This window comes from Pelophylax lessonae (assembly GCF_965119305.1).
Source record: "Pelophylax lessonae genome assembly, chromosome: 10".
NCBI lineage: Eukaryota > Metazoa > Chordata > Amphibia > Anura > Ranidae > Pelophylax > Pelophylax lessonae.
In genome coordinates this window covers 237,886,008-237,910,816 of record NC_138777.1, presented here as the reverse complement: position 1 = coordinate 237,910,816, position 24,809 = coordinate 237,886,008, and the positions used below count along the sequence as shown (strand labels likewise).

At 44.9% G+C, this 24,809-nt stretch overlaps 1 protein-coding gene across 1 annotated transcript in view; it reads right to left on the bottom strand.

The window, feature by feature from the left end:
- Positions 1 to 10,322: 10,322 nt before the first annotated feature.
- Positions 10,323 to 24,809, bottom strand: part of SPG7 (SPG7 matrix AAA peptidase subunit, paraplegin) — a 49,584-nt gene continuing 35,097 nt past the window's right edge. Inside the window, exons 14-17 of the mRNA XM_082270747.1 lie at positions 20,696 to 20,852; positions 16,342 to 16,502; positions 14,062 to 14,139; positions 10,323 to 10,785 (exon numbers count right to left, since the gene is read on the bottom strand). Coding sequence (XP_082126873.1) covers positions 10,576 to 10,785; positions 14,062 to 14,139; positions 16,342 to 16,502; positions 20,696 to 20,852 — 606 coding nt within the window. The 3' untranslated portion in view covers positions 10,323 to 10,575. The remainder of the gene's footprint in view (positions 10,786 to 14,061; positions 14,140 to 16,341; positions 16,503 to 20,695; positions 20,853 to 24,809) is intronic.

The following is a 24,809-nucleotide window of genomic DNA, read 5'->3' as shown; positions in this document are numbered from 1 at the left end:
ATCTGCAACAATGTCAACAATTCTGTGTTTTTCTGTCAGTATGGGGTGCTATGTGTACATTCATGAGGAAGAAGAATGAACCTAAATTATTTTAGCAAATGGCTGCAATATAACAAAGAGTGAAAAATTTAAGGGGGTCTGAATACTTTCCGTACCCACTGTATATCTGTCTCACGGTTTGCCTTGAATGTTTACATATTTGACGGTTCTATATGAACATCTGTAGTTCTACAAATTTCTTGTAAAGACAGGATCCTGGCACGCTCTAGATCAAGGGTCTTCAAACTACGGCCCTCCAGTTGTTTAGGAACTACAATTCCCATCATGCCTAGTCATGTCTGTGAATGTCAGAGATTTTCAATGCCTCATGGGATGTGTAGTTCCACAACAGCTGGAGGGCCGTAGTTCGAGGATCCCTGCTCTAGATAGTTCTCCCCTTTTCTTTATTTTTGATAGTAATAAAAATAAAAAAATAAATAAATAAATGTGTTTATGTCCATAAAACTAGGATACTAAAAAAAAATCCAAAACCTATCACCGCTCAGACTTGAACCCCAGAATCTGTGCACCGTAGGGGGTTAGCACAGCCATTACACCCCAACAGTGATCAACTACTTGGGCCGAACTGCCACCAGTCCCTCCTCCCATGATGCTTTGCAGCTGGTGCGCTTATAAAGAATCAATTAGAATATCCAGATCCAAGATTGCATTCTGGAAAAAGCAGAATTAAAGCGGAGTTCCACCCAAAAGTGGAACTTCCGCTTTAAATAGTCCTAACCCCCTGACATGCCACATTTGACATGTCATTTTTTGGGGGGGGAGCGGGTACCTAGTTTTGACATGTACCCGCTCCCACTTCCGCTCGGAGCGCCATGGCGCCCTGAGCGGAAGTTCTCCTCTCTCCCTCCCTCCCTGCAACCTTCTGGGACATGTCAGAGGTCCCAGAAGATTGCCGGCCAATCACGACGCATAGCGCAACTCGCGCATGCGCAGTGCGTACCCGGCTGTGAAGTCGCAAACTGTCACAGCCGGGTGCCCACATCAGTGATGCCCGTGCCGCGGAGCAGAGAGGGAGAAGACTGCGCATCGCTGGACTGTGGGACAGGTGAGTGGGCGGTTAGGCTGGAACTCCGCTTTAACATTCACCTTCACAAAACTTTCCTCCAAGTCTTTCTTCAATTCAAGATAAGCCCATAAGGAGCAAATTGAACAAAGAATTATGCTGGCCATACACACACACAATTTTGGCCGTTTGCAGACTGAACGATTATTCGTCGGTCGAAAGCGAATTGGCCACTAACTGACAGAATAAACTCTTTTACATAATCGGTTTCATGATCATAACTGATATTTCAAAGACATGCGCAATAGGAGTCAGAATATTGTTTTTTTCATTTAAATTTTACCAAACACGAATAAACTTTCCTAGAAACTATAAAAGTTTTCGCTATGGATCCATCGACATTAGCCAGGCACACGATCAAAATCGTCACTGAACTTGTGTTCACTAACGGCCTGATTTTCAAACGATCTTTCCTAAAATTACCATTTTCGGCCGAAATTCTGTGCGTGTATGGCCAGCATTAGAGAAAAGCATTGCGACTGTGAATGTCAATTCTGCTTTTCCCACAGAAAGGTTGGATCGGGATATTCAGATAGTCAAAATATCAAAGGTTTTAGCTGCAAGCTGCGTATGCAAATGAGCGCACTGTTAGAGACCAGCTGAAAATAGTTACACCGTTCCTTTAACCACTTCTGGACCGAAAAATTTACCCCCTTAATGACCACACCATTTGTTGCGATACAGCACTGCGTTACTTTAACCACTTAAAGCGGAGTTCCGGGCACAAAAATGATATTTTTTTTTTGTGCCCCTCTGCTAGTTCGACATTACCTGAAAAGGAATTGGATAGTTATTTTTTTTTTTTTGTTTACTCACCTTGTAATTGAAGATCGTAAATACTCACCTCAGGGTACTTCCTCCCTCGGCGCCGCGGCTCACCCCGTCACTTCCTGTCTCGCGATGATTCCTGGGAGCTGAACGTCATCGCTCCCAGGAATCAATGCGACGGCACCGGCCTCGCTTGTCACTTCCGGGGCGAAGCTGTGGAGGAATGCGGCGCCGCACCGGAAGTGACGAGAGGGGCCGATGCAGGCGCATTCTGGGACAAGAAGACGCGGAAGAGGACAGCTGCCCACAAGAGAGATGGCAACGCTGTGGAAGAAATTTTATAAGTAAGTATTCCTTCTAAAAGGTAAGTGCGAACCGGGACAGATCAGAGGCTATCCATTGTGGAATGTACTAGCCCTGACTGTCCCGGGGGTATGTTTGTTAAAAAATGACTTCTGTTCCCGGAACTCCGCTTTAAGCCCCGGAGGATTTTCCTTCTCAAAGACCAGGGCCTATTTTGCGATTCGGCACTGCGTGACTTTAACAGACGATTGCGCGGTCGTGCGACGCTGTACCTAAATGAAATTGACGTCCTTTTTTTCCCACAAACAGAGATTTCATTTGGTGGTATTTGATCACCTGTGCGATTTTTAATTTTTGCGCTATAAACAAAAAAAGAGCGTAAATTTTGAAAAAATAACAATATTTTTCACATTTTTTTATATTAAATTCCCCCCCAAAAAATATGTAAAAATCGAAATTTTTTAACATTTTAGGCCAATTTGTTTTCTGCTACATATTTTTGGTAAAAAAAAAAAACGCAAAAAGCGCATTTTGATTGATTTGCGCAAAAGTTATTGCGTTTACTAACTACGGGAAAGATTTAGGTCATTTTTATTGTTTTGTTTTTTTTAACTAGTACTGGCAGCGATCTGTGATTTTTTTGCGGGACTGCGACATTGCGGCGGACAGATCGGACCCCTGACTGACATTTTTGACACTTTTGGGAGTACCAGTGACATTTCTACAGTAATCAGTGCTATACATATGCACTGTTACTGTAAAATTACACTGGCAGGGAAGGGGTTAACTTTATAAGTGATCAAGGGGTTAAGTGTGTCCCTAGGGGCGTGATTCTAACTGTAAAGGGGCGTGGCTTGTGATGTACATAGCAGGATCGTGTAGTCTCTGCAATTACACCAGGGAGAATGACAGACGTCTTTGTTTTCATCAGCCGCCTGCCTTTCTCCCTCTCCAGCGGGTGACCGGCAGACATCAGAGCCACCGGTCACTTGTGCGGACATGTCAGGGAACAAGGGGGGGCGGGAGCGCTCGCCCACTAGAGGCTCGTAGGCTAGCGACGTAGCCCTATGTCGGTTTGCCTGTATGGGGCTGACTGCCGCAGTAAATAGTCGTGCGGCGGTCGGCAAGCGGTTAACTGACAATTGTGCGCTCGTGCAACGCAGTACCCAAATAGCATTGATGTCTTTTTTCCCCACACATAGCGCTTTCTTTTGGTGGTATTTGATCACCTCTGCGATTTGTATTTTTTGCGCTATAAACAAAAAAATAGCGACAATTTTGTGGTAAAAAAAAAATCCAATAAGCGTATTTTGATTGGTTTGTGCAAAAGTTATTGCATCTCAAAACTAGGGGAAAGATTTATGTCATTTTTATTTATTAATTAGATCCGCGATTTTTGGCGGGACTGCGACATTGCGGCGCACAGGTCGGACCCCTAACTGACATTTTTGACACTTTTGGGGGGACCAGTGACATCACTACAGTAATCAGTGCTAAAAATATGCACTGTCACTGTACTAATGACACTGGCAGGGAAAGGGTTAACACCAGGGGCGATCAAAGGGTTGAATGTGTTCCTAGGGGGTGCTTTGTAACTGTGGGGAGACGGGCTTGCTGCATGAACACAGAGACCTGTGTTCCTAATAGGGATAGACCGATATGCTTTTTTCAGGGCCGATACCGATATTTTGGTCACAACGTATCGATATCGGCCGATATTTTGTACATTTAAAGTTTTGAAAAATAAAGACAATTTTTGACACAAATCTGGTACTGAACATGTTCATTTTTGTTTAATGCTTAATGGCTGGCTGGTACAGGGCCTGTGGCTGGCTGGTACAGGGCATGTGGGTGGGTGGCTGGCTGGCTGGTACAGGGCATGTGGGTGGCTGGCTGGCTGGTACAGTGCCTGTGGGTGGCTGGTACAGTGCCTGTGGCTGGCTGGTACAGTGCCTGTGGGTGGCTGGCTGGCTGGTACAGTGCCTGTGGGTGGTTGGCTGACTGGTACAGTGCCTGTGGCTGGCTGGTACAGGGCCTGTGGCTGGCTGGTACAGTGCCTGTGGGTGGCTGGCTGGCTGGTACAGTGCCTGTGGGTGGTTGGCTGACTGGTACAGTGCCTGTGGCTGGCTGGTACAGGGCCTGTGGGTGGCTGGCTGGCACAGTACCTGTGGCTGGCTGGTACAGGGCATGTGGGTGGCTGGTACAGTGCCTGTGGCTGGCTGGTACAGTGCCTGTGGGTGGCTGGTACAGTGCCTGTGGCTGGCTGGTACAGTGCCTGTGGGTGGCTGGTACAGTGCCTGTGGCTGGCTGGTACAGGGCATGTGGGTGGCTGGCTGGCTGGTACAGGGCCTGTAGATGTGGTTGGCTAGCTGGCACCGGGCTGCTGTGGGTGGGTGTACGACTGTGATACACTCCCACGAGACTAGTCCCGACTCCAGACAAGGCTGTTCAAGGCGAGGGAGGCTGCCTAAGAAGGCAGAATGACGTCACAAAAATATCAGCAATTTCGGCCAGTTCCAGGGGCCGATACCGATATATCGGGGAAACTGCATATCAGCCACCGATATATCGGCCTATCCCTAGTTCCTAAATAAGAGGATCCCTGTGTTCATTACTGACAGAACAGCGGTCTGCCATGTTTACAATGCCGTTCTGTCTCTACGGGGATCGATCGTGGGTGCCTGGCCGCAATTGCGGACGCCAGACCCGCTGATTGGCTCTCCCTGTCCCTCATTAGTGCGTGGGTGCTCCCCACTGGCGGTGCCGCGAAATGACGTTCAGTTACGCCGTTTTGTGGGTCAGAGCCGACTTGCCGCAGTATATGTACTGCTGGCGGTCAGCAAATGGTTAAAAGTAAAACAAAAAATGATTATGAAAGGGGTTTTCCTTCACCTTGGAGAGATCTTCTCTCACTTCCTCTCTTCTCTTTGGGGCAGGAAATGAAGGCCCCTTTCTCACGGGGCGGATCCACTCGGCAGACTCCGCTAGTTTAGCTAGCTATTCCCCATCCGGGGGTTCATCTTCTCTTTGCTGGAGTGATTTCTGCCCTAACCTCTACTCCTGCCACAACATTACGGATATTGGCCTTATAACAAACGCTCTACTTTGATGGATCTTTCGGCCTTTTTTTGCCTCTATACTGTCTGAATTTTTGGCAGATACCGCAATTCCAGTGAGCCTTCAGGCTATATGGAGATACTTGTTTACCCATCGCTATAATTATCTACACTTGACCTTTTGGGCGTTCCCTGGCAGCACACTCCAGAAAGAGAAGACCCCCTCGTTATTTGCTATACCCGTCAAGGTTAATCTCCCCTATATGGTTTTCTATCACTACTTGGCTCTAATCCAGAAACTTACACATCAGTAGCTCCAGAGGAAGCGTGCTACGTAAGCGAAACATGTAGGGCAACCTGGCTACATGCAACGTCTACCCACCAACTCTTGTACAATGGAACTCAGGGACGATTGAACAAACTTTCTGTCATCGTCTATGAGGCCTACTAGATGTGATGTACCATTTACTTTTGCAATATGTAATGTAGTTTTATTATGTACCATATGTGTGATTTTTCCATATATGTTCATTGAGGCACTGTGCTTCTACTATATATGACTATTGTTTCCCCCTTTTTTATATACAACAATGTTGTTGTATATAAAGCATTGAGCGTCCTGCCGTCCAATCAAATCACCCTGATGAAGACATGTGGTCCCTTGTGTCGTCACGCGTAGGGGAGGGGCAAGGACGGACGGAGCGCTCCACTGTCAGTGAGACTGTCGGGCTGTGTCAGCGTAGGAGGACACACACAGCCGCGGCGCCTCCCACTCCATCACCAGGGTACCTGCTTGGTGATCGGCTGTTACCATATGGTGTTTGAAAGGCGCATGGATGCACCGATATATGTGAGTGCAATAGATTACCTTTCTATCTGAATAAAGTTTTTTAAAAAGTTATAAGCACTATTGGAAGCTTTTTGTCTCTACATGTCACGCTGGTATTGTGCTTGATTGACCTGACTTGAGCTACTGAAGTGATATCACCCGGATGAGTCATCTCTAAAGATCCCCCGAATTTGTGCCTGATTGCATCCTATATGAGGTGAGCACCCACTCACAAGGGTGGATTTTTAGGGAGCTTAGTGGACTTACTAGAGGCGGCGGCGGGCTTCTCAGAACCCCTCGTCCGCTGTGGTAGACCGTGCGCGGCGCCATCTTGGGGCCCAGACATCCTGGAGTCCTCCCATAGTTTGCGGCGGAGCATCGCCCGGAGACCAACCGGAGAGAGCTCAGGCGTGTACCCGACGGCACAAGGATTCCACGGTGACCCAGTAGGTGTATTTGGAGACCGGGGAAAGGATCAGTGCACGGATGATAGCGGGAGCTCAGTGAGATGCGTCCTCTCACATGCCACTCCTGGCCACGCCCCCCACCCACTCACAAGGGGGTGCACAGCTAATATTTGATCTGTGACACTCTGGTCACTCACTCTCCTGAGGAAGCACCAGCCACCCTCAGCTGGCCTGAGCACATACTGAGGATTTTTGGTTATTTGCACTTTTCACAAAGACTATTATTTAAACTTTTTATTTATATTGTTCACAATTATTTTTGGTCTGGTATATATTTATATATTTATTCATCATCACTGAGATTAGCACATTGAAGATTTTCCAGACACTTGTTTGCACCTTTTTGGCTGTCAGTATTGATTTTATTGAGGAATTATTGTGCCATATTTTTTCATAGTATTTTATACACCTACTTGAGTACATTTTATATGAGTGTATTTTATACACCAGTTATATATATATATATATATATTTTTTTTTGCCATCACTTTATGCTTTACAGGTATTTATTGTGCAACACTATTATTACACTTGATTGCTTTTTGCACTTTTTATGAGAAGTGAGGTGCCTGCAGTACTTAATATCTGTTAGGCTGCATTCACATGTCAGCGTATGGATCACGTGCAGAATCGCCGCGATTCCGCCCGCGATCCAAGGATCATTGCAAATCGCGGGACGCCTGTGCATTGCCCGTGATTTGCAATAGCACCCCAAATGCTGAGCGATGTTGCCGCGATTTCCACCTGCCGAATCGCGGTAACATCGCGCGCAAAAAAAATCGCGGAACGCATTACGCCCAAAAAAGTACAAGAGCTTCTTTGGAGCATATTGCGCCCCGCATTTTTGCGCGATGTTACCGCGATTTGGCAGGCGGAAATCGAGGCAACATCGCTCAGCGTTTGGGTGCTATTGCAAATCAGGGGCAACGCACAGGCGTCCCGCGATTTACAATGATCTCCGGATCGCGGCGATTCTGCCCGCGATCCATACGCTGACATGTGAATGCAACCTTATAGGGAGGTTGCTTGCAGGAACTTTTGTTTGTTTTGTGAAAGATGATGTTACGCCGAGTAAATAGATACCCAACATGTCACGCTTTAAAGTTGTGTCTGCCTGTGAAAAGCGGCAAAATACAGTGCTCAAAATTCTCCTTAGGCAACGCTTTAAATGGCAAGAGAGAAACCCAAAGTGCTCTCTTGCCTTGTATTTACAAAGAGTTGATTCTCTCTTCAACCATCAGCAGCCATCTAAGTGGACCAGAACCTTTTGGACTCATACTGGACCGGTTATAACCCCCCTCCCCCCCACCTCTCAGCCCAGCATAGTCTGCTCCAGTATCACTGGCATTTGCTTGCGCCAAATTTCCCTTATCCTCAACGCTTTAAATGGCACCAGTTTAGAGTTATACATGAGGTCTGGTGATAGAATTATTGCTCTTGCACTGACGTTTGCGACAATACCTCAAATGTGTGGTGAGATCACCGTTTACATGTGCAGGAGTAACGCATGCGTTCGCATTTGCACATAAGCACAGTGGAAGTGGGATGCTTTAATTTTTTTTTGAATGAACTTTATTGCTATCACAAAAGTTGAACATCATCCCTTGTGACAGCATGGTCTGCGATAGATCCTCTTTATGGAGAGATCTGGGGTCTATTAGACCCCCAAATTGCTCCTCTAGCACCCAATGCAGACGATCAGACACAGATCAATCTGATCAGCTGCTTTCCTAGCCGCTGGTAGCCAGGTAAACAGAGGTGGAACCGGAAGTGACAATATACCCATCGCTCCTGGGGTTACAGAGAGAGGGGAGCGGTTAAGGATTTATTCAAAGGCAAAAAAAATGTAGCTAAATAAAGATACAAATATATATATATTTCATTAGTAAGCCTATAAAACTAGAATTTATTCGGAGTCAAAATTCAAATTTGTGGCAAAGCCCAGTCAGGACGAATTCTCCATAATGTACAAAAAAAAAAAAAAAAAGACCCTTTGGGCATTGCTTCTATACAGAGCGACCTTCCTGTACAATATTGTTGCACAGAGTAGGCAAGTATCAACCTTTTTTTTTTTTTTATTAAATAAAAAAGTGCCTTTAGTATCACTTTAGAGTCTCATATAAGAGACTTGTAGTTCCGCAACAGCTAGAGGGCCACAGGTTGGACACCCATGAGTTAAAGGAGAAGTTCAACTACAGAGAGCCTTTGTGGCTGTCGGTTTGTAGTTCTCAATGAACTACCATGGTGCTATGGTAGTTCCTGGTCTCTTCCTGTCAGTGTGCATCTGCCTGTCCGTATCGAGGTATGAGCAGACAGATACACTGACAAGTCTGCCTGAGTCCTGCATGGCACCCGTGATCTGCTGATCCATAGTGTAATGCTTTACAGGCTCCAAGAAAAAAAATAACAACAATAAATGCACATTTGTTTACCTGCAGAAAGATGTGCACTTTCTTCTAAAAAGGTGAACTTCTCCCTTAAGGACTCCATTGGAAAGATTTACTAAAACTGCTGCATACAGAATCTGGTGCAGCTGTGCATAGCAACCAATCAGCTTCCAGGTTTCACCCCCCTGTTCACATTGGCGCGATTTGACATGATTTTGCGGCACCGCACCGATTTCCAAAAGTATTTCCTGCACTACTTTTGGCAACTTTGGGGCGATGTCAATAGACATCAATGCACAAACCCGCACAGATGGCTTTCAAATCGCCCCCAAAGTCGCACTGAAATGCAGGTTTGAAATCGTGCGAGTTCAGCTGAACGCACTGAATGTGGGGTTCAAAATCGTGCGTACCCTTGTTGTCAAAGCCTAATTGAAGCATAGTTAGAAGCCGATTGGTTACTACCGTGTTTCCCCCAAAAATAAGCCCGGGTCTTATATAAATTTTTGCACCAAAAGACACAGTAGGGCTTATTTTCGGGGTAGGTCTTATAATGTTCTGTCCTGTCCCTGCGTGCCAAGAATCCAGTGTGAACCTAGTTTACAGTAGTGTATATACAATCCTAGGATGCACTTTATTGGTGTTTTATATACGTCCAGTGTGTGTTTTTGTAATACAATAGTCATTACATCACTGCTCTGTGCTCCGCTACGGTAATCTCCCACTCCCGTCTTTCTCCTCTCAAAGCGTGGCTGTCAGAGGGGGATCTCAGGCCCTCCCCTCTGCAGTTTACACAGAAGCGCAGCATAGATTAGATTACAATAGTGTGAAATACCTTCTTCATCGCCGTTCCGGGCTCAGCCGATCTGCCGCCCTCTCCTCCCCCGCTGACAGCTGGGGGTCACGGAAGCGCCGATGTAAAGGTATTTCCCACAATTCTAATCGAACACCCAGCTCTTCTGTGTTACACTGCAGAGGGGAGGGGCTGATATCCCCCTCTGACAGCTACCGTATGGTATGAGAGGAGAAAGACACAGCGGGGAAATCAGCTGAGAGCGGAGCGGCGATGCAGGGAAGGTATTTCACAGTATTATATTACAAAAACACACATTGGACATTATTTAAAACACTAATAAAGTGCATCCTAGGATTTTTCATACACTAAACTAGGGCTTATTTTCAGGGTAGGGCTTATATTGCAGCCCTCCCCAAAAATAACACTAGGTCTTACTTTCAGGGTAGGTCTTACTTTCAGGAAAACACGTTATGCACAGATGCCCCAGTTTTAGTAAACACCACCCCCCCCCCCCACCCCCCACATTTCTTGAGGGATCACTCATAACATCCAGCAAAATCTACTTGGTAGGACACAAAGGATGCAGCAAAGAGAAGAACTGTAAAAAGGCAAACAAGTCTAATTAAATAGAACAAAGTAAATGAATACAAATCTAAAGCCACAGGCAGAAAACAATATAATGATAAAGTTGGATTTTAGCAGATTAGGAACGTTGATCCGTTGGTTCTGCATTAAGCGAAGATTAGACGCCGTAAAGGATCTTCAGTCTTCTGTGGCATGATTGGCAGATTCTGATCCCATAGTCTGTATATTGTATGAAGCCTCCTCCCTCCTCCCTCCTCGCTGCTGTCACACTGGGTTCAGGTTTGTGTCATTTTCTGGGTCTCGTGGAGGCGGCGGCCGGCGTGGCTCCTCCTCTCCCGTGTCCTGTTGGTCCTTCTCGGCCTCAATCCAGCTCTGTGGAGCGATCGTTCTCTTAGGTCCATGTGGAGGAGGGCCAATCAATGCTTCAATGTCACTGTAATCAATGACTTCACGCTCCAACAGGGCATCGGCCAACTGAGAATACACAAAAAGGGAATTTATGAGCAAAAATGGTGACAGGTCACGTCTCACATAAAAAAATCCCTGCTCCTGACTTTCACAAACTCTTAGGCAGACCATACTCAGATACAGTATCTCACAAAAGTGAGTACACCCCTCACATTTGTGTAAATATTTTATTCTATCTTTTCATGTGACAACACTGAAGAAATGACACTTTGCTACAATGTAAAGTAGTGAGTGTACAGCTTGTATAACAGTGTAAATTTACTGTCCCCTCAAAATAACTCAACACACAGCCATTAATGTCTAAACCCCTGGCAACAAAAGTCAGTACTCGATACCAATTACCAATACCTATTTTTCCCTTAGATGCATTTATTTTTTACGGTTCACACTAGTGCAACTTGTTATGCGATTTGACTGTTTAAAATCACAATAAGTCGCACTCATTTGCAATTTCATTGTGACTTGCATTGACTTCTGTTAACCGGTTGCCGACCGCCGCACGACTATATACTGCGGCGGTCAGCCCCGGCCAGGCAGAGTGACGTATCGGTACGTCACTCGCCTGTCACTGACTTGCGAGCCTATAGCGAGCGGGCGCGCGCCCGCCGAGGCGCGCGCCCGCCGCGGCTCGTTCACAGGCAAGTCAGTGCGTGTGACCGGCGGACTCGATGTCCGCCGGCCACACTACGATCGCTCCTGTGAAGGGAGAAAGACAGAGCAGCTTGTGTAAACAAGCTGCCTGTCAGTTCTCCCTGTGTAAAAGTAAAGATCTGACCGTTCTACTATGTAGAACGGTTGATCTTTGCTTTTACACCAATAGCAATGTCCCTACACAGTAGAAAGCACGCCCCTAGGACACACTTAACCCCTCCCTTCCCAATAAAGTTAACCCCTTCCCTGCCAGTGTCATTTTTGCAGTAACAGTGCATATGTATAGCACTGATTACTGCAGTAATGTCACTGGTAACCCCAAAAGTGTCAAAAATGTCAGTCAAGGGTCCGATCTGTCCGCCGCAATGTCGCAGTACCGAAAAAAAAATCGCAGATCGCCGCCATTACGCGTTAAAAAAAAAAACACCAAAAATGACAAAAATCTTTCTCTTTGTTAGTAAACGCGATAACTTTTGCGCAAACCAATCAAAATACGCTTTTTGCGATTTTTTTTACCAAACATAGGTAGCATAAAACAAATTGGCCGAAAAATGTTAAAAAATTTTGATTTTTACTTTTTTTTTTGGGGAATTTCATATAAAAAAATGTGAAAAATATTGTTATTTTTGCAAAATTTACGCTCTTTTTTTGTTTATAGCGCGTGATCAAAAAATCGCACAGGTGATCAAATACCACCAAAAGAAAGCTCTGTTTGTGGGAAAAAAAGGACGTCAAATTCGTTTAGGTACAGCGTCGCACGACCGCGCAATTGTCCGTTAAAGTCACGCAGTAAAAAATCGCAAAAAAACCCCTGGTCCTTTAGCAGCCAAATCCTCCGGGGCTTAAGTGGTTAAAGTGGTTGTAAATTCCCATAGATGAATTGTACCTATAGGTAGGTCTATATTAAGACTTACCTAAGGTACTGTAAATATCTCCTAAACACGCACCGTTTATTTCCTGTATATGCAGCCGATGACGTCATTGCCTCATACATTATGAAGGAACAGCCACCCGTGTCATTCCTTCAGAGCAGCTTCCACGTGTATGCATGGGAGTGACATCACACGGATCCGGCCAGTCACACAGCCGGAGTCCGCGAACCAGAAAGCAAGACAGTTGAAGATGGATGCGGCCTTCAGCCATGACAACGCATTGGTGGAGGGCTTCGTTTGCAGGTAAGTTTCACCTAATGTGCTAGTATGTGAGGTATATAATAATAAAGCCGCGCTTATCCTGACATAGTTAATATCAATAATCAATAAATATAGGTGAACAATTAATATTGTGTTAAATCAGTAATAGATCATTCATATATTCAAAGTGTTCCTAGTGTCATCCAATGTGCAAAAATATATATTAACATAAATAATCTGTGAAGTGCAAACTGCTGTGACAAAGGTGCTAGGTGCAAACAAATTATATATAAATCCAGGGACGTCAATACAACTCTTCATCCCAGTGTGACGGCTAACTATACCTCCAAAAAATATATAGTGAATAAAGTGACAGGTGCACAAGCTGATGAGGTGGGCTGGTGCAGTGCATTCTGGGACCGAAGAGGACACCAAAGACGACGCTCTGACTTCAGCTACCCACACCTGAGATGGCAGCGCTGGAGAAGAAATTTTCAAGGTAAGTTTTTCTTCTAAAAGGTAAGTGCGACCCGGGACAGTTCAGAGGCTAGCCATTATGGAATGTACTATCCCTGACTGTCCCGGGGGGATTTTTATCTAACAAAAAAAAAAAACTTTCCGAGGCCGAACTCCGCATTAAGCAGCCCCATGCATAGTTCAGCCTGCAGATGAATCCAGACAGGCAAGCTGTCTCAGCTGTTAGCAGGAAATAGGATCCTTGAGCACCGGTCCAACTTCTACCAATGGCATCCATGGGCGTAAGAAACAACACCCCTCCCCCTATAGAATATTTCTAAGTACTTTTAAAACCAGAAAAATGAAACAAGGAACCCATACACCTCTTCTTTCTTCAGCTTTTATAAACTGACACACAGATTACTACACTATGTACAGACACGCGGGGTCCAGGAATTATCAGCTCTCAATGATCTCATTCTAGAGTATAGGGATCGTTCACACTTGCGGTGCTCTCTGAAGAGCGATTCACCTTGAATGGGTCGCGTTTGCCCACCGAAAGCAAAGGGGGTATAATTCCTGTTGCATCCTCAAAGCATAGAAGCAGCAGAAGGTGTAAACTCCTGGCCACCGCTTCTGCAGCTAAAAGGAGGTAGTGGTTGGGGGGGGGGGGGGGGGGCAAAAGTGTTGCTCAATCGTGGGGGTATTACAACTGCAGAACCTCACATGTGAATGAGCCTTTACTCTTCAATTGTCAGTTGCATTAAAATTCTGTTGATTTGAAGTTGATTTACTAAAATTGGAGAGTACAAAATCTGGTGGAGCGGTGCATGGTGGCCAATCAGCTTCTAATTTCTGTTTGTTCAATTAAGCTTTGACAATAAATCCTGGAAGCTGATTGGTTTCAATGCAGAGCTGCACCAGATTTGCACCCTCCAGTTAGTAAATCAACCCCGATGAGTCTGGTTGCTGAACACCATTATTACATGAGAGAGTGAAAACACGCCGGATGCACCATACATGACCATAGCCTGACACTCACCAACTGTAATTTCTCCTTGTTGTCCAGCAGTAATTTCTCTGTATGTTTAAAAGCGGAGGCCACCAAATGCTGCGCTTCCTGAGCCAAGAAAAAAAAAAAAAGGGATATGAATATTAGGAATTACATGCTTGAAAAGAAAATCTGGCAAGTAGAAAAGAAAAAGTTCCTGTATGAATTTTAACTGTCTACTTATCTGCCACTAGTCTGAAGTGGCTGTAAAGGCCAAAAGTTTTTTTACTTTAACCACTTCTGGACCAGAAGGTTTTACCCCTTAATGACCAGGCCATTTTTTGCAATTCGGCACTGCGTTACTTTAACTGACAATTGCGCTGTCGTGTGACGCTGTACCCAAATACAATGCCTTTTTTTCCCCCACAAACAGAGCTTTCTTTTGGTGGTATTTAATCACCTGTGCGATTTTTATTTTTTGCGCTATAAACAAAAAAAAAAAAAAAGTGACAATTCTGAAAAAACAAACAAAAATTTTCACATTATGATATACAACATTCCCAAAAACAAAAAAAAAAAATTAATTTTAGGCCAATTTGTATTCTGCTACATATTTTTGGTAAAAAAAAAGTATCCCAATAAGCGTATTTTGATTGGCTTGCGCAAAACTTATCCCGACTACAAGCTAGGGGAGAGATTTATGTCATTTTTAAAGGGTTAAGTGTGAGCCTAGGGGAGTGTTTTCTAATTGTGAGGGGGGTGGGCTTGTGAAATCAATACAGAGACCTGTGTTCCTAAATAGGAGGAGCTCTGCATTAATTCCAGAGAGACCAACGGTCTGTTGCGTTTACAACAGCAGACCGCCATTTTTATTTATTTTTTTTACCAAAAACATGTAGCAGAATACATATTGGACTAAATTCATGAAAAAATACTGCCTTCTGCCTCAGGGTGCCTGCACCCCGCTTCACTACTGCCTCAGGGTCCCTGCACCCCGCCTGCCTACTGCCTTAGCGTGCCTGCACCCCGCCTGTCTACTGTCTCAGCATGCCTGCACCCCGCCTGCCTACTGTCTCAGCGTGCCTGCACCCCGCCTGTCTGCTGCCTCAGCGTGCCTGCATCCCGCCTGCCTACTGCCTCAGCGTGCCTGCACCCCGCCTGCCTACTGTCTCAGCGTGCCTGCACCCCGCCTGCCTACTGTCTCAGCGTGCCTGCACCTCCCCTGCCTACTGCCTCAGCGTGCCTGCACCCCGCCTGCCTACTGCCTCAGCGTGCCTGCACCTCCCCTGCCTACTGCCTCAGCGTGCCTGCACCCCGCCTGCCTACTGCCTCAGCGTGCCTGCACCCCGCCTGCCTACTGCCTCAGCGTGCCTGCACCCCGCCTGCCTACTGCCTCAGCGTGCCTGCACCTCCCCTGCCTACTGCCTCAGCGTGCCTGCACCCGCCTGCCTACTGTCTCAGCGTGCCTGCACCCCGCCTGCCTACTGCCTCAGCGTGCCTGCACCCCGCCTGCCTACTGTCTCAGCGTGCCTGCACCCCGCCTGCCTACTGCCTCAGCATGCCTGCACCTTCCCTGCCTACTGCCTCAGCGTGCCTGCACCTCCCCTGCCTACTGCCTCAGCGTGCCTGCACCTCCCCTGCCTACTGCCTCAGCGTGCCTGCACCTTCCCTGCCTACTGCCTCAGCATGCCTGCACCTTCCCTGCCTACTGCCTCAGCGTGCCTGCACCCCGCCTGCCTACTGCCTCAGCATGCCTGCACCCCGCCTGCCTACTGCCTCAGCATGCCTGCACCCCGCCTGCCTACTGCCTCAGCATGCCTGCACCCCGCCTGCCTACTGCCTCAGCATGCCTGCACCCCGCCTGCCTACTGCCTCAGCATGCCTGCACCCCGCCTGCCTACTGCCTCAGCATGCCTGCACCCCGCCTGCCTACTGCCTCAGCATGCCTGCACCCCGCCTGCCTACTGCCTCAGCATGCCTGCACCCCGCCTGCCTACTGCCTCAGCGTGCCTGCACCCCACCTGCCTACTGCCTCAGCATGCCTGCACCCCGCCTGCCTACTGCCTCAGCATGCCTGCACCCCACCTGCCTACTGCCTCAGCATGCCTGCACCCCACCTGCCTACTGCCTCAATAGGAATACTCCAATGTGGTACAAATGTGCACATTCATAAACTGATCACATGACGATAATGACTGTTCAGCAGCTGAATTATGTCTGCAGATTACATACAAAAGTGATGATAGGCTGGGGTGGGGTGGCTGTGCCATTTCTGTAGCAGTATTCATCTACCATTCTTTCTTCATGTGTTCTCAATGTGGTAATACTCACATAATCCATCATTTCCTGAAGCCCCTGGCTGAATGGTCGTCTCCCAATGCCGGTCTTCTCTCCATCTGGGAATGACACTTGTCCGATGCTGGGCACCATGCCGTAATGCTTCACCATGTCATAAGCCACCCGTGTCACCTTCCGCAGGTCATCCTGAGCTCCTGTACAACATAACCAGCAAGTCACATGAGTCTTTCACACGTTTGGTATCCATTTACTCCACACAACCTTATCTTTCATACAAGTTTCTGAATCAACACAGCTAAAAGATCTAAAAGAAGGAAATGATACATTGTAATACATTGTGTATTAAATCCTTAACAATGTTAGTAAACATGTGCTGGGGCCCTTTTTGACAGCTGTGGGTGAGCAGAGAACGGCTCTGTAAGAATCGAGGACACGCCATTTTAAGATCAATTGTGAGGGGGGATGAATCGAGATTGCGATTTTTTAACGATTAATCGTGCAGCTCTAACACACACACACACCAATCAATATATACTTATTGCGAGGCACCTCCTAATTTTAATTCTTTGCTTGCTCTGGTCAGTCAAGTCTGGACCCGTGGGTAAAATCGAAGGGTCCATTCACACGGAGCATATCGATTTATTGGCATTTTGTCTGGCGTTTTTTAAGCTTTTTTGCAGCTCTTTACAAGCGTTTTAGAAGTGTATTACAAGCATTTTACAGCTTCAGGCTTTTTTGTTTAGTCAAAAGAAAGCAGTAGAGGAGGAGGAGAGGGAGAGGAAATTAGAGGTGGAGAGCCGCTACTTGAGCGTTTTACAAGCATTTCACGAGCGCTTTATGAGCGCTTTTTTGCTCAAGTCAGGCGTTTTCTATTGATATCCTGATAGATGTTGGGGGTGCACTGAATGGATGTTTATTTTTTTATGTCATATACTGTTGGTGAAAGAGCGAAGTGTGCTCTAGTTTTTATATTTGGCTTTTGAAACTAATAAAGCCATCTAAAAAAAAAAAAAAAAAAAAAAAAAAAAAATTACATTACACTGTATTTATTTATTTATTTTTATATATATATATATATATATATATATATATATATATATATATATATATATATATATATATATATATATATATATATATATATATATATATATATATATATATATATATATATATATATATACACACACACACACACATACACACACACACACATTATTATTTATATATATATATACACACATACACACACTGTGCGTGAGTGTATATATATATATATATATATATATATATATATATATTACATATACACACACTGTATATAATATATAAACACACACACACACACACACACTGTATATAATATATAAACACACACACACACACATACACTTATTGGGATTTTTTTTTTTTTCAAAGACATATAGCAGAAAACATTTTGGCCAAAATTTATGAGGAAATTCGATTTTTTACATTTTTTATTGAATATGTTTTATAGCAGAAAGTAAAAAATATTGGATTTATTTTGTTTAAATAATAATAAAATAAATAAAAATGCAGAGGCGATCAAATACCCATCAAATGAAAGCTCTATTTGTGGGGAAAAAAAATATATAAAATTTTGTTTGGATACAGCTTTGCATGACCTCGCAATTACCAGTTAAAGTAGCCCAGTGCTAAATAGCAAAAAAAAAAAAAAAAAAAAAAAAAAATGGTCTGGTCATGAAGGGGGGTAAAATCTTCCAGACCTGAAGTGGTTAATTAACCACTTGCCGACTGCCTAACGCCGATCTACGTCGGCAGTCAGCCCCTCACAGGCAAAGTGACGTAGGGCTACGTCACTAGCTTGTGAGGGTCTAGGGAGCGCGCGCGCGCCCCCGGAGGCGCGCTCCCGCTCCCGCGTGGTCACGGACCCCCCCGCGCGTGTGACCAGCGGACCCGATGTCCGCCGGTCACTCGGCGATCGGCGGGGGAGAGGGAGAATGTCAGGCAGCTTGTGTAAACAAGCCACCTGTCATTCTCCTCGGTGTAAAGACACTGATAAAACGGATCTAGTATGTAGATCCGTTGATCAGTGTCCTTACAGCTCAAGCCACAGCCAATCACAGTAGAAAGCACGCCCCTAGGGATACACACAGCCCCTCCCTTCCAAATAAAGTTAACCCCTTCACAACCAGTGTATTTTTACAGTAACAGTGCATATGTATAGCACTGATTACTGTAGAAATGTCACTGGTAACCCCAAAAGTGTGACAAATGTCAGTCAAGGGTCCGATCTGTCCGCCCCAATGTCGCAGTACCGCAAAAAAAAAAAATCGCAGATCGCCGCCATTACGCGTTAAAAAAAAAAACAACAAAAATGACAAAAATCTTTCCCTTTGTTAGTAAACGCGATAACTTTTGCGCAAACCAATCAAAATACGCTTTTTGCGATTTTTTTTACCAAACATAGGTAGCATAAAACAAATTGGCCGAAAATTTAAAAAAATTTTGATTTTTACTTTTTTTTGGGGGGAATTTCATATAAAAAAATGTGAAAAATATTGTTATTTTTGCAAAATTGACGCTCTTTTCTTGTTTATAGCGCGTGATCAAAAAATCGCACAGGTGATCAAATACCACCAAAAGAAAGCTCTGTTTGTGGGAAAAAAAGGACGTCAAATTCGTTTAGGTACAGCGTCGCACGACCGCGCAATTGTCCGTTAAAGTCACGCAGTGCCGAATCGCAAAATACCCCCTGGTCAGGAAGGGGGTAAAATCTTCCGGGGCTTAAGTGGTTAACCAGTTCTGGACAGGAAGATTTTCCCCTTTAATGACCAGGCTATTTTTTGCGATTCGGCACTGCGTTACTTTAACTGAACATTGCGCGGTCGTGCGACGCTGTACCCAAATAAAATCGATGTGCTTTTTTCCCACAAATAGAGCTTTCTTTTGGTGGTATTTGATCACCCTGATTTTCATTTTTTGCGCTATAAATAAAAAAAGAGCAACAATTCTGAAAAAAAAATAAATAAATAAATAAATATATATATTATTTATATATATATATATTTTTTTTTTTTCACTTTCTGCTATAAAACATTCCCAATATAAAAAAAAATAAAAAATCTAATTTTTTCATCATTTTAGGCCAATTTGTATTCTGCTACATATTTTGGTAAAAAAAATCCCAATAAGCGTGTATTGATTGGTTTGCGCAAAAGTTATCACGTCTACAAACTACGGGAAAGATTTATGTCATTTTTACTTATTTTTTTTTTTTTACTAGTAATGGCGGCGATCTGCGATTTTTAGCGGGACTGCAACATTGCAGCAGACAGATCGGACCCCTAACTGATATTTTTGACACTTTTGGTGGGACCAGTGACATTACTACAATAATCAGTGCTAAAAATATGCACTGTCACTGTACTAATGACACTGGCAGGGAAGGGGTTAACACCAGGGGCGATCAAAGGGTTGTTGTAAAGCATGGGTGTCCAACCTTTTGGCTTCTCTGGGCCACATTGAGTGTAGAGAGATTTTCTCTGGCCGCATATAAAATATATACTATAGTCTGAGGCAGCCTCTGCCTACGGTTAGTTGGAAGCTGCTGCGGCGGTGTCCCCGACCTGACTTCCTTCCTCCCCAGCAAAAATTGTCAGGGGGCAGTGGGCCGCATTGCCTGAGGTTCCGGGCCGCAGGTTGGACATGCCTGTTGTAAAGGAAAAACAGGGCCACTCTAAGTGCAGTAGGAAGGCTTTAATAAAAAAATGGTAATAACCAATGTACTCACAAGAGAGTATGTATACATGGCATCATAAGGTAGTGTCAGTGATCCGTTCGTGGGAGCAGTGATGCAGGGTGGCTCCGGGGTCCCAGATGCTTGGTAAAAACCAATGGATGCGGGCGCTTCCTGGTGGCTGAAACGCAGAGGCACTGCCCGACGTCACTTCCCAGACGCGACGTGATGACGCAGGCAGCGACGCGTTTGCGGAGTATGCGCTCCTTCCTCAGGCCTCTCTCAGGCAATCAAAGGGTTAAATGTGAGCCTATGGGGGGTGTTTTCTAACTGTGTGGGGGATGGGCTTATGGAATCAACACAGAGATTCTGTGTTCCTAAATATGAGGAGTCCTGTGTGGACTGCTGACAGAACAACGATCTGCTGTGTTTTCAACGGCAGACCGCCGCTCTGTCGCCACAGGGAGCGATCAGCTTCCCCACTAAAGAATGGGCACACGCGCGCCTTCACAACCGCTCCCGCGAAGTGACGTACAGATACGTAGCTTCGCGGGAACCTGCCGTCCTATATCTGCGGCAGGCTGCTCGGCAAGCAGTTAACGATGACAACATGAGAGTGTTTCCCACAAAAGGACAAATTGGCTTTTCGATGTGAGGCTCACGTACCGGTGGTGACCTTGTTGAAGGTGATGACCTCGGCTACTCTGCCGCCCAGCGCCATACACATCCGCTCAAACAGCTGCTCCTTGGTGAAGAGATACTGATCCCTCGGCAAGATCTGAGCAAACCCCAGCGCTGCATTGGTTCTCGGAGCAATGGAAACCTGCGGGAAATAATCTCTTCATCAGGTCTGCCCGTCATATTACAGCTCACAAAATTTATCAACTACAACCCATAATACAAAGAAAATTTACACTGAGCATTTGTCTTTCGTCATCAATGGACAGACCCTTTACAGGCAATATAAATTATTTTCAGGTAGATATTCAAGCATTATGCAAATTTATCCCCAAATATCCCTCTCCCACTCTACGGCATGTCCCGATATTATTTAGTTACATAGTAGGTGAGGTTGAATAAAGACAATAGTCCATCCAGTTCAACCTGTGTAGGTGTGTGTGACCGTAATCATCTCACATACCCCTGAATGTTCTGATCCTTGAGATGTACGTCTAATAGTCTTTTGAAAGTCACCATACTTCCCGCAGAAACCACCTCTTGTGGTAGAGAATTCCACAATCTTGTAGCCCTAACAGTAAAGAACCCCCCACGTTGCCTGAGGTTAAAACGCTTCTCCTCTAATAGCATTGTATGTCCTCGAGTCCTCATGCAATTCCTTCGAATGAACAGCTTTTTTTCTAAGCTGAGATCCCCATTAAGATATTTATAAATTGCTATCATGTCCCCTCTCAGACGTCTCTTCTCCAGGGAGAATAAATCGAGCGATTGCAGCCGCTCTTCATAATTAAGGTCCTCCAATCCCCTAATCAGTTTAGTTGCCCTTCTCTGGACTTTCTCCAGCTCCAACACATCCCTCCTGAGGACTGGCGACCAGAACTGGACGGAATACTCCAGATGCGGTCGGACCAGAGTTTTATAAAGTGGAAGGATTATAGTCTTATCTCTGGAATACATCCCTTTCTTTATGCATGCTAATATTCTGTTGGCTTTGGCAGCTGCCGCTTGACATTGCATGCTGTTGCCTAATCTATCATCAACCAAGACTCCCAGATCTTTCTCCATTTTTGATTCCCCCAAGGGTTCCCCTCCTAACGTGTATTGTGCTTTTATGTTTCTAGTCCCCAAGTGCAAAACCTTACACTTCTCCACGTTAAACCTCATTTGCCATGTCATTGCCCACTCTGTTATTTTGTCCAGGTCATTCTGTAGGATATCCGCTTCATGCTGTGCAGTTATTGCCCTGCCCAATTTTGTGTCATCTGCAAAAACTGATATCGAACTACTGATCCGTCCTCAATGCTGTTTATGAATAAATTGAACAAGGTTGGTCCCAGGACTGAGCCCTGGGGCACCCCGCTTACTACCTCAGACCAGTCTGAGTATGTGCTGTTTATTACCACCCTTTGGACACGCCCTTTTAGCCAGTTCCGTATCCAAGAGCAAACCCTGCTGTCGATGCCTGCAGACCTTATTTTATAAATTAAGCGCTTGTGGGGAACTGTATCAAACGCCTTAGCGAAATCCAGGTACACCACATCCACTGGTCTCCCCCTATCTAGGTACACCACATCCACTGGTCTCCCCCTATCTAGCTCACAGCTCACCTCCTCGTAGAATGTTAATAGATTGGTTTGACAAGAACGCCCATTTGTAAACCCGTGCTGATTACTGCTGATGATGTTGTTGTCTTTAGCATATTCTACGATATAGTCCCTTATCATCCCCTCCAAAAGTTTACATATTATTGATGTCAAGCTGACAGGCCTATAATTTCCCGGGATATGCCTCTGCCCCTTTTTGAATATCGGAATCACGTTAGCCTTCCTCCAATCCCATGGTACATCTCCTGTCCTAATACTGTCAGCAAAGATCAGGAACAGTGGTCTGGATATAACCTTACTGAGTTCCTTGAGTACTCTCGGATGTACGCCATCCGGGCCTGGTGATTTGTTTGTGTTAAGTTTATCCAGTCTTTCCCTGATTTCACCCTCTGTTAGCCATAGTGGCAAATCCTGTGTATTACTACTAACCATACAGTCATGGTCAGTGTACTCCATACAGTCATGGTCAGTGTACTCCATACAGTCATGGTCAGTGTACTCCATACAGTCATGGTCAGTGTACCCCTCCGTTTCCTGTGTAAAGACTGACGAGAAAAAAGCATTCAGCACGGTTGCTTCTTCCCGCTGACTCTTCCTTTTAATACCCCCTGTGATCACCGCGCTTATATAAAATTCTCATAGGGGGAACTGCTGGGAGCCCAGCTCCTGCCGACGCAGGCACATCCCCCAGAACTACATCTCCAAAGAGATCAGGAAGTTGGGTCAGCGGTTGCCATCCTGGATCCAAGTGGAAGAGTAACCATATTGAATGCTGGCATTTCTGTTTTTAAAAGGGAGTGCAAAATTGGAAATGTTTTTATTTTTACTGTTGCACTAAAAATGACTGCACTATGGCTTTCTATTTTATTATTTATTCATGATGGCCACAATGCATTTGGAGGACTAAAGGGTTTAAAGATCAGAAGCTGGATGGAGGTGACTTGGAAGGCTGGAAGACTCCCTGGAAGGACTGTGTGAATCTAAGCTACTGTGGACCCACTTATTAACCACTTGAAGATCAGGCATTTTCTGACACTTTTTGTATACAGTAAAACCTTGGATTGCGAGCATAATTCATTCTGGAAGCATGCTTGTAATCCAAAGCACTCTTATATCAAAGCGAATTTCCCCATAAGAAATAATGGAAACTCAGATGATTCCTTCCACAACCATTTATTCATAAGTCCTTCAGTTTATAGTCTATACACAAAGATTATAGCAATGTGATTGGTTGTGTCATCATAAAATGTCCATCCACAAATGGCGCCTCCACAAGGGGATTAGAAGCAAAATCCAGCAGGAGCTCCAGAGTATAAAAGAGAAGAGAGAGTGCCTCTAAGTGTAGCAATATGGTTACATTTAATGAAGGTTCAATATTTAGCAACTCACATGGTTGATGATTAAAGAGGCACATCTAAGCATGCCGGCATCCGGGGTAAAGCCGTCCACATAGACCATCCTCTGAACCACTGACTCTCACCGATGTCAGTCTGCAATTGTGATTGGAAAGACTACCCTGCAGTAGAGTGATCTGAAAGCGAGACTTCGAGTCGCTCGTGGAGCGCAGCGTGGAAGGGTGTGATGAAGATGGCAGCGCGGAGGATGGTCTATGTGGACAGCTTTACCCCGGATGCCGGCATACTTAGATGTGACTGTTTTAATCATCAACCATGTGAGCTGCTAAATATTGAACCTTCATTAAATGTAACCATATTGCTACACTTAGGGGCGCCTCTCTTCTCTTTTATACCCAGTTGTGACATGACGCTACTTGTATATCAAGACATCGCTTGTATATCAAGTCAAAATTTATTTGAAAAATTTGCTTGTCTTGCAAAGCGCTCTCAAACCAAGGTTTTACTGTACATGTAAAAATCTGTTTATTTTATTTCTGCTAGAAAATTTCATAGAACCCAGAAACAATATATATCCTTTTTTTTAAAGCAGAGGATAGAGAGCAAATTGGTGGGCTTTGCAATTTTTTATGTCACACGGTATTTGCGCAATGGTTTTTCAAATCCAATTTTTGGGGGAAAAATTACACTTTTTTAAAATTTTAGTGCAAAAAAAAAAAAAAAATACATAACCCAATTTTTTTTTTTTTTGTAAAATATAAAAGATGATGTCAAACATATACCAAACATGTCACGTTTTAAAATTGCGCACACCCGCACAGCTGCGAAAAAACAACGTAAATGTTACTATCCATAGGCGAGACTTTCAAAGCTTTTACAGGTCACAACTTTATATCTACAGAGGAGGCCTGGTGCTACAATTACTGCCCATAATCTCACATTCATGGTGATACCGCACATGTGGGACGATTACTGTTTGCGCGACCAACGCACGTGTCCGACTTTGTGCGCTAACACGGGAGCATTTTCAATTTTTTTTCTTTCATTATTAATTTATTTTTACAGATATACAGTAGATAGAGAAAACTCTTCTAGGAAGGCTGTCCACAAGGTTTAGGAGTGTCTATGGGAATGTTTGACCAT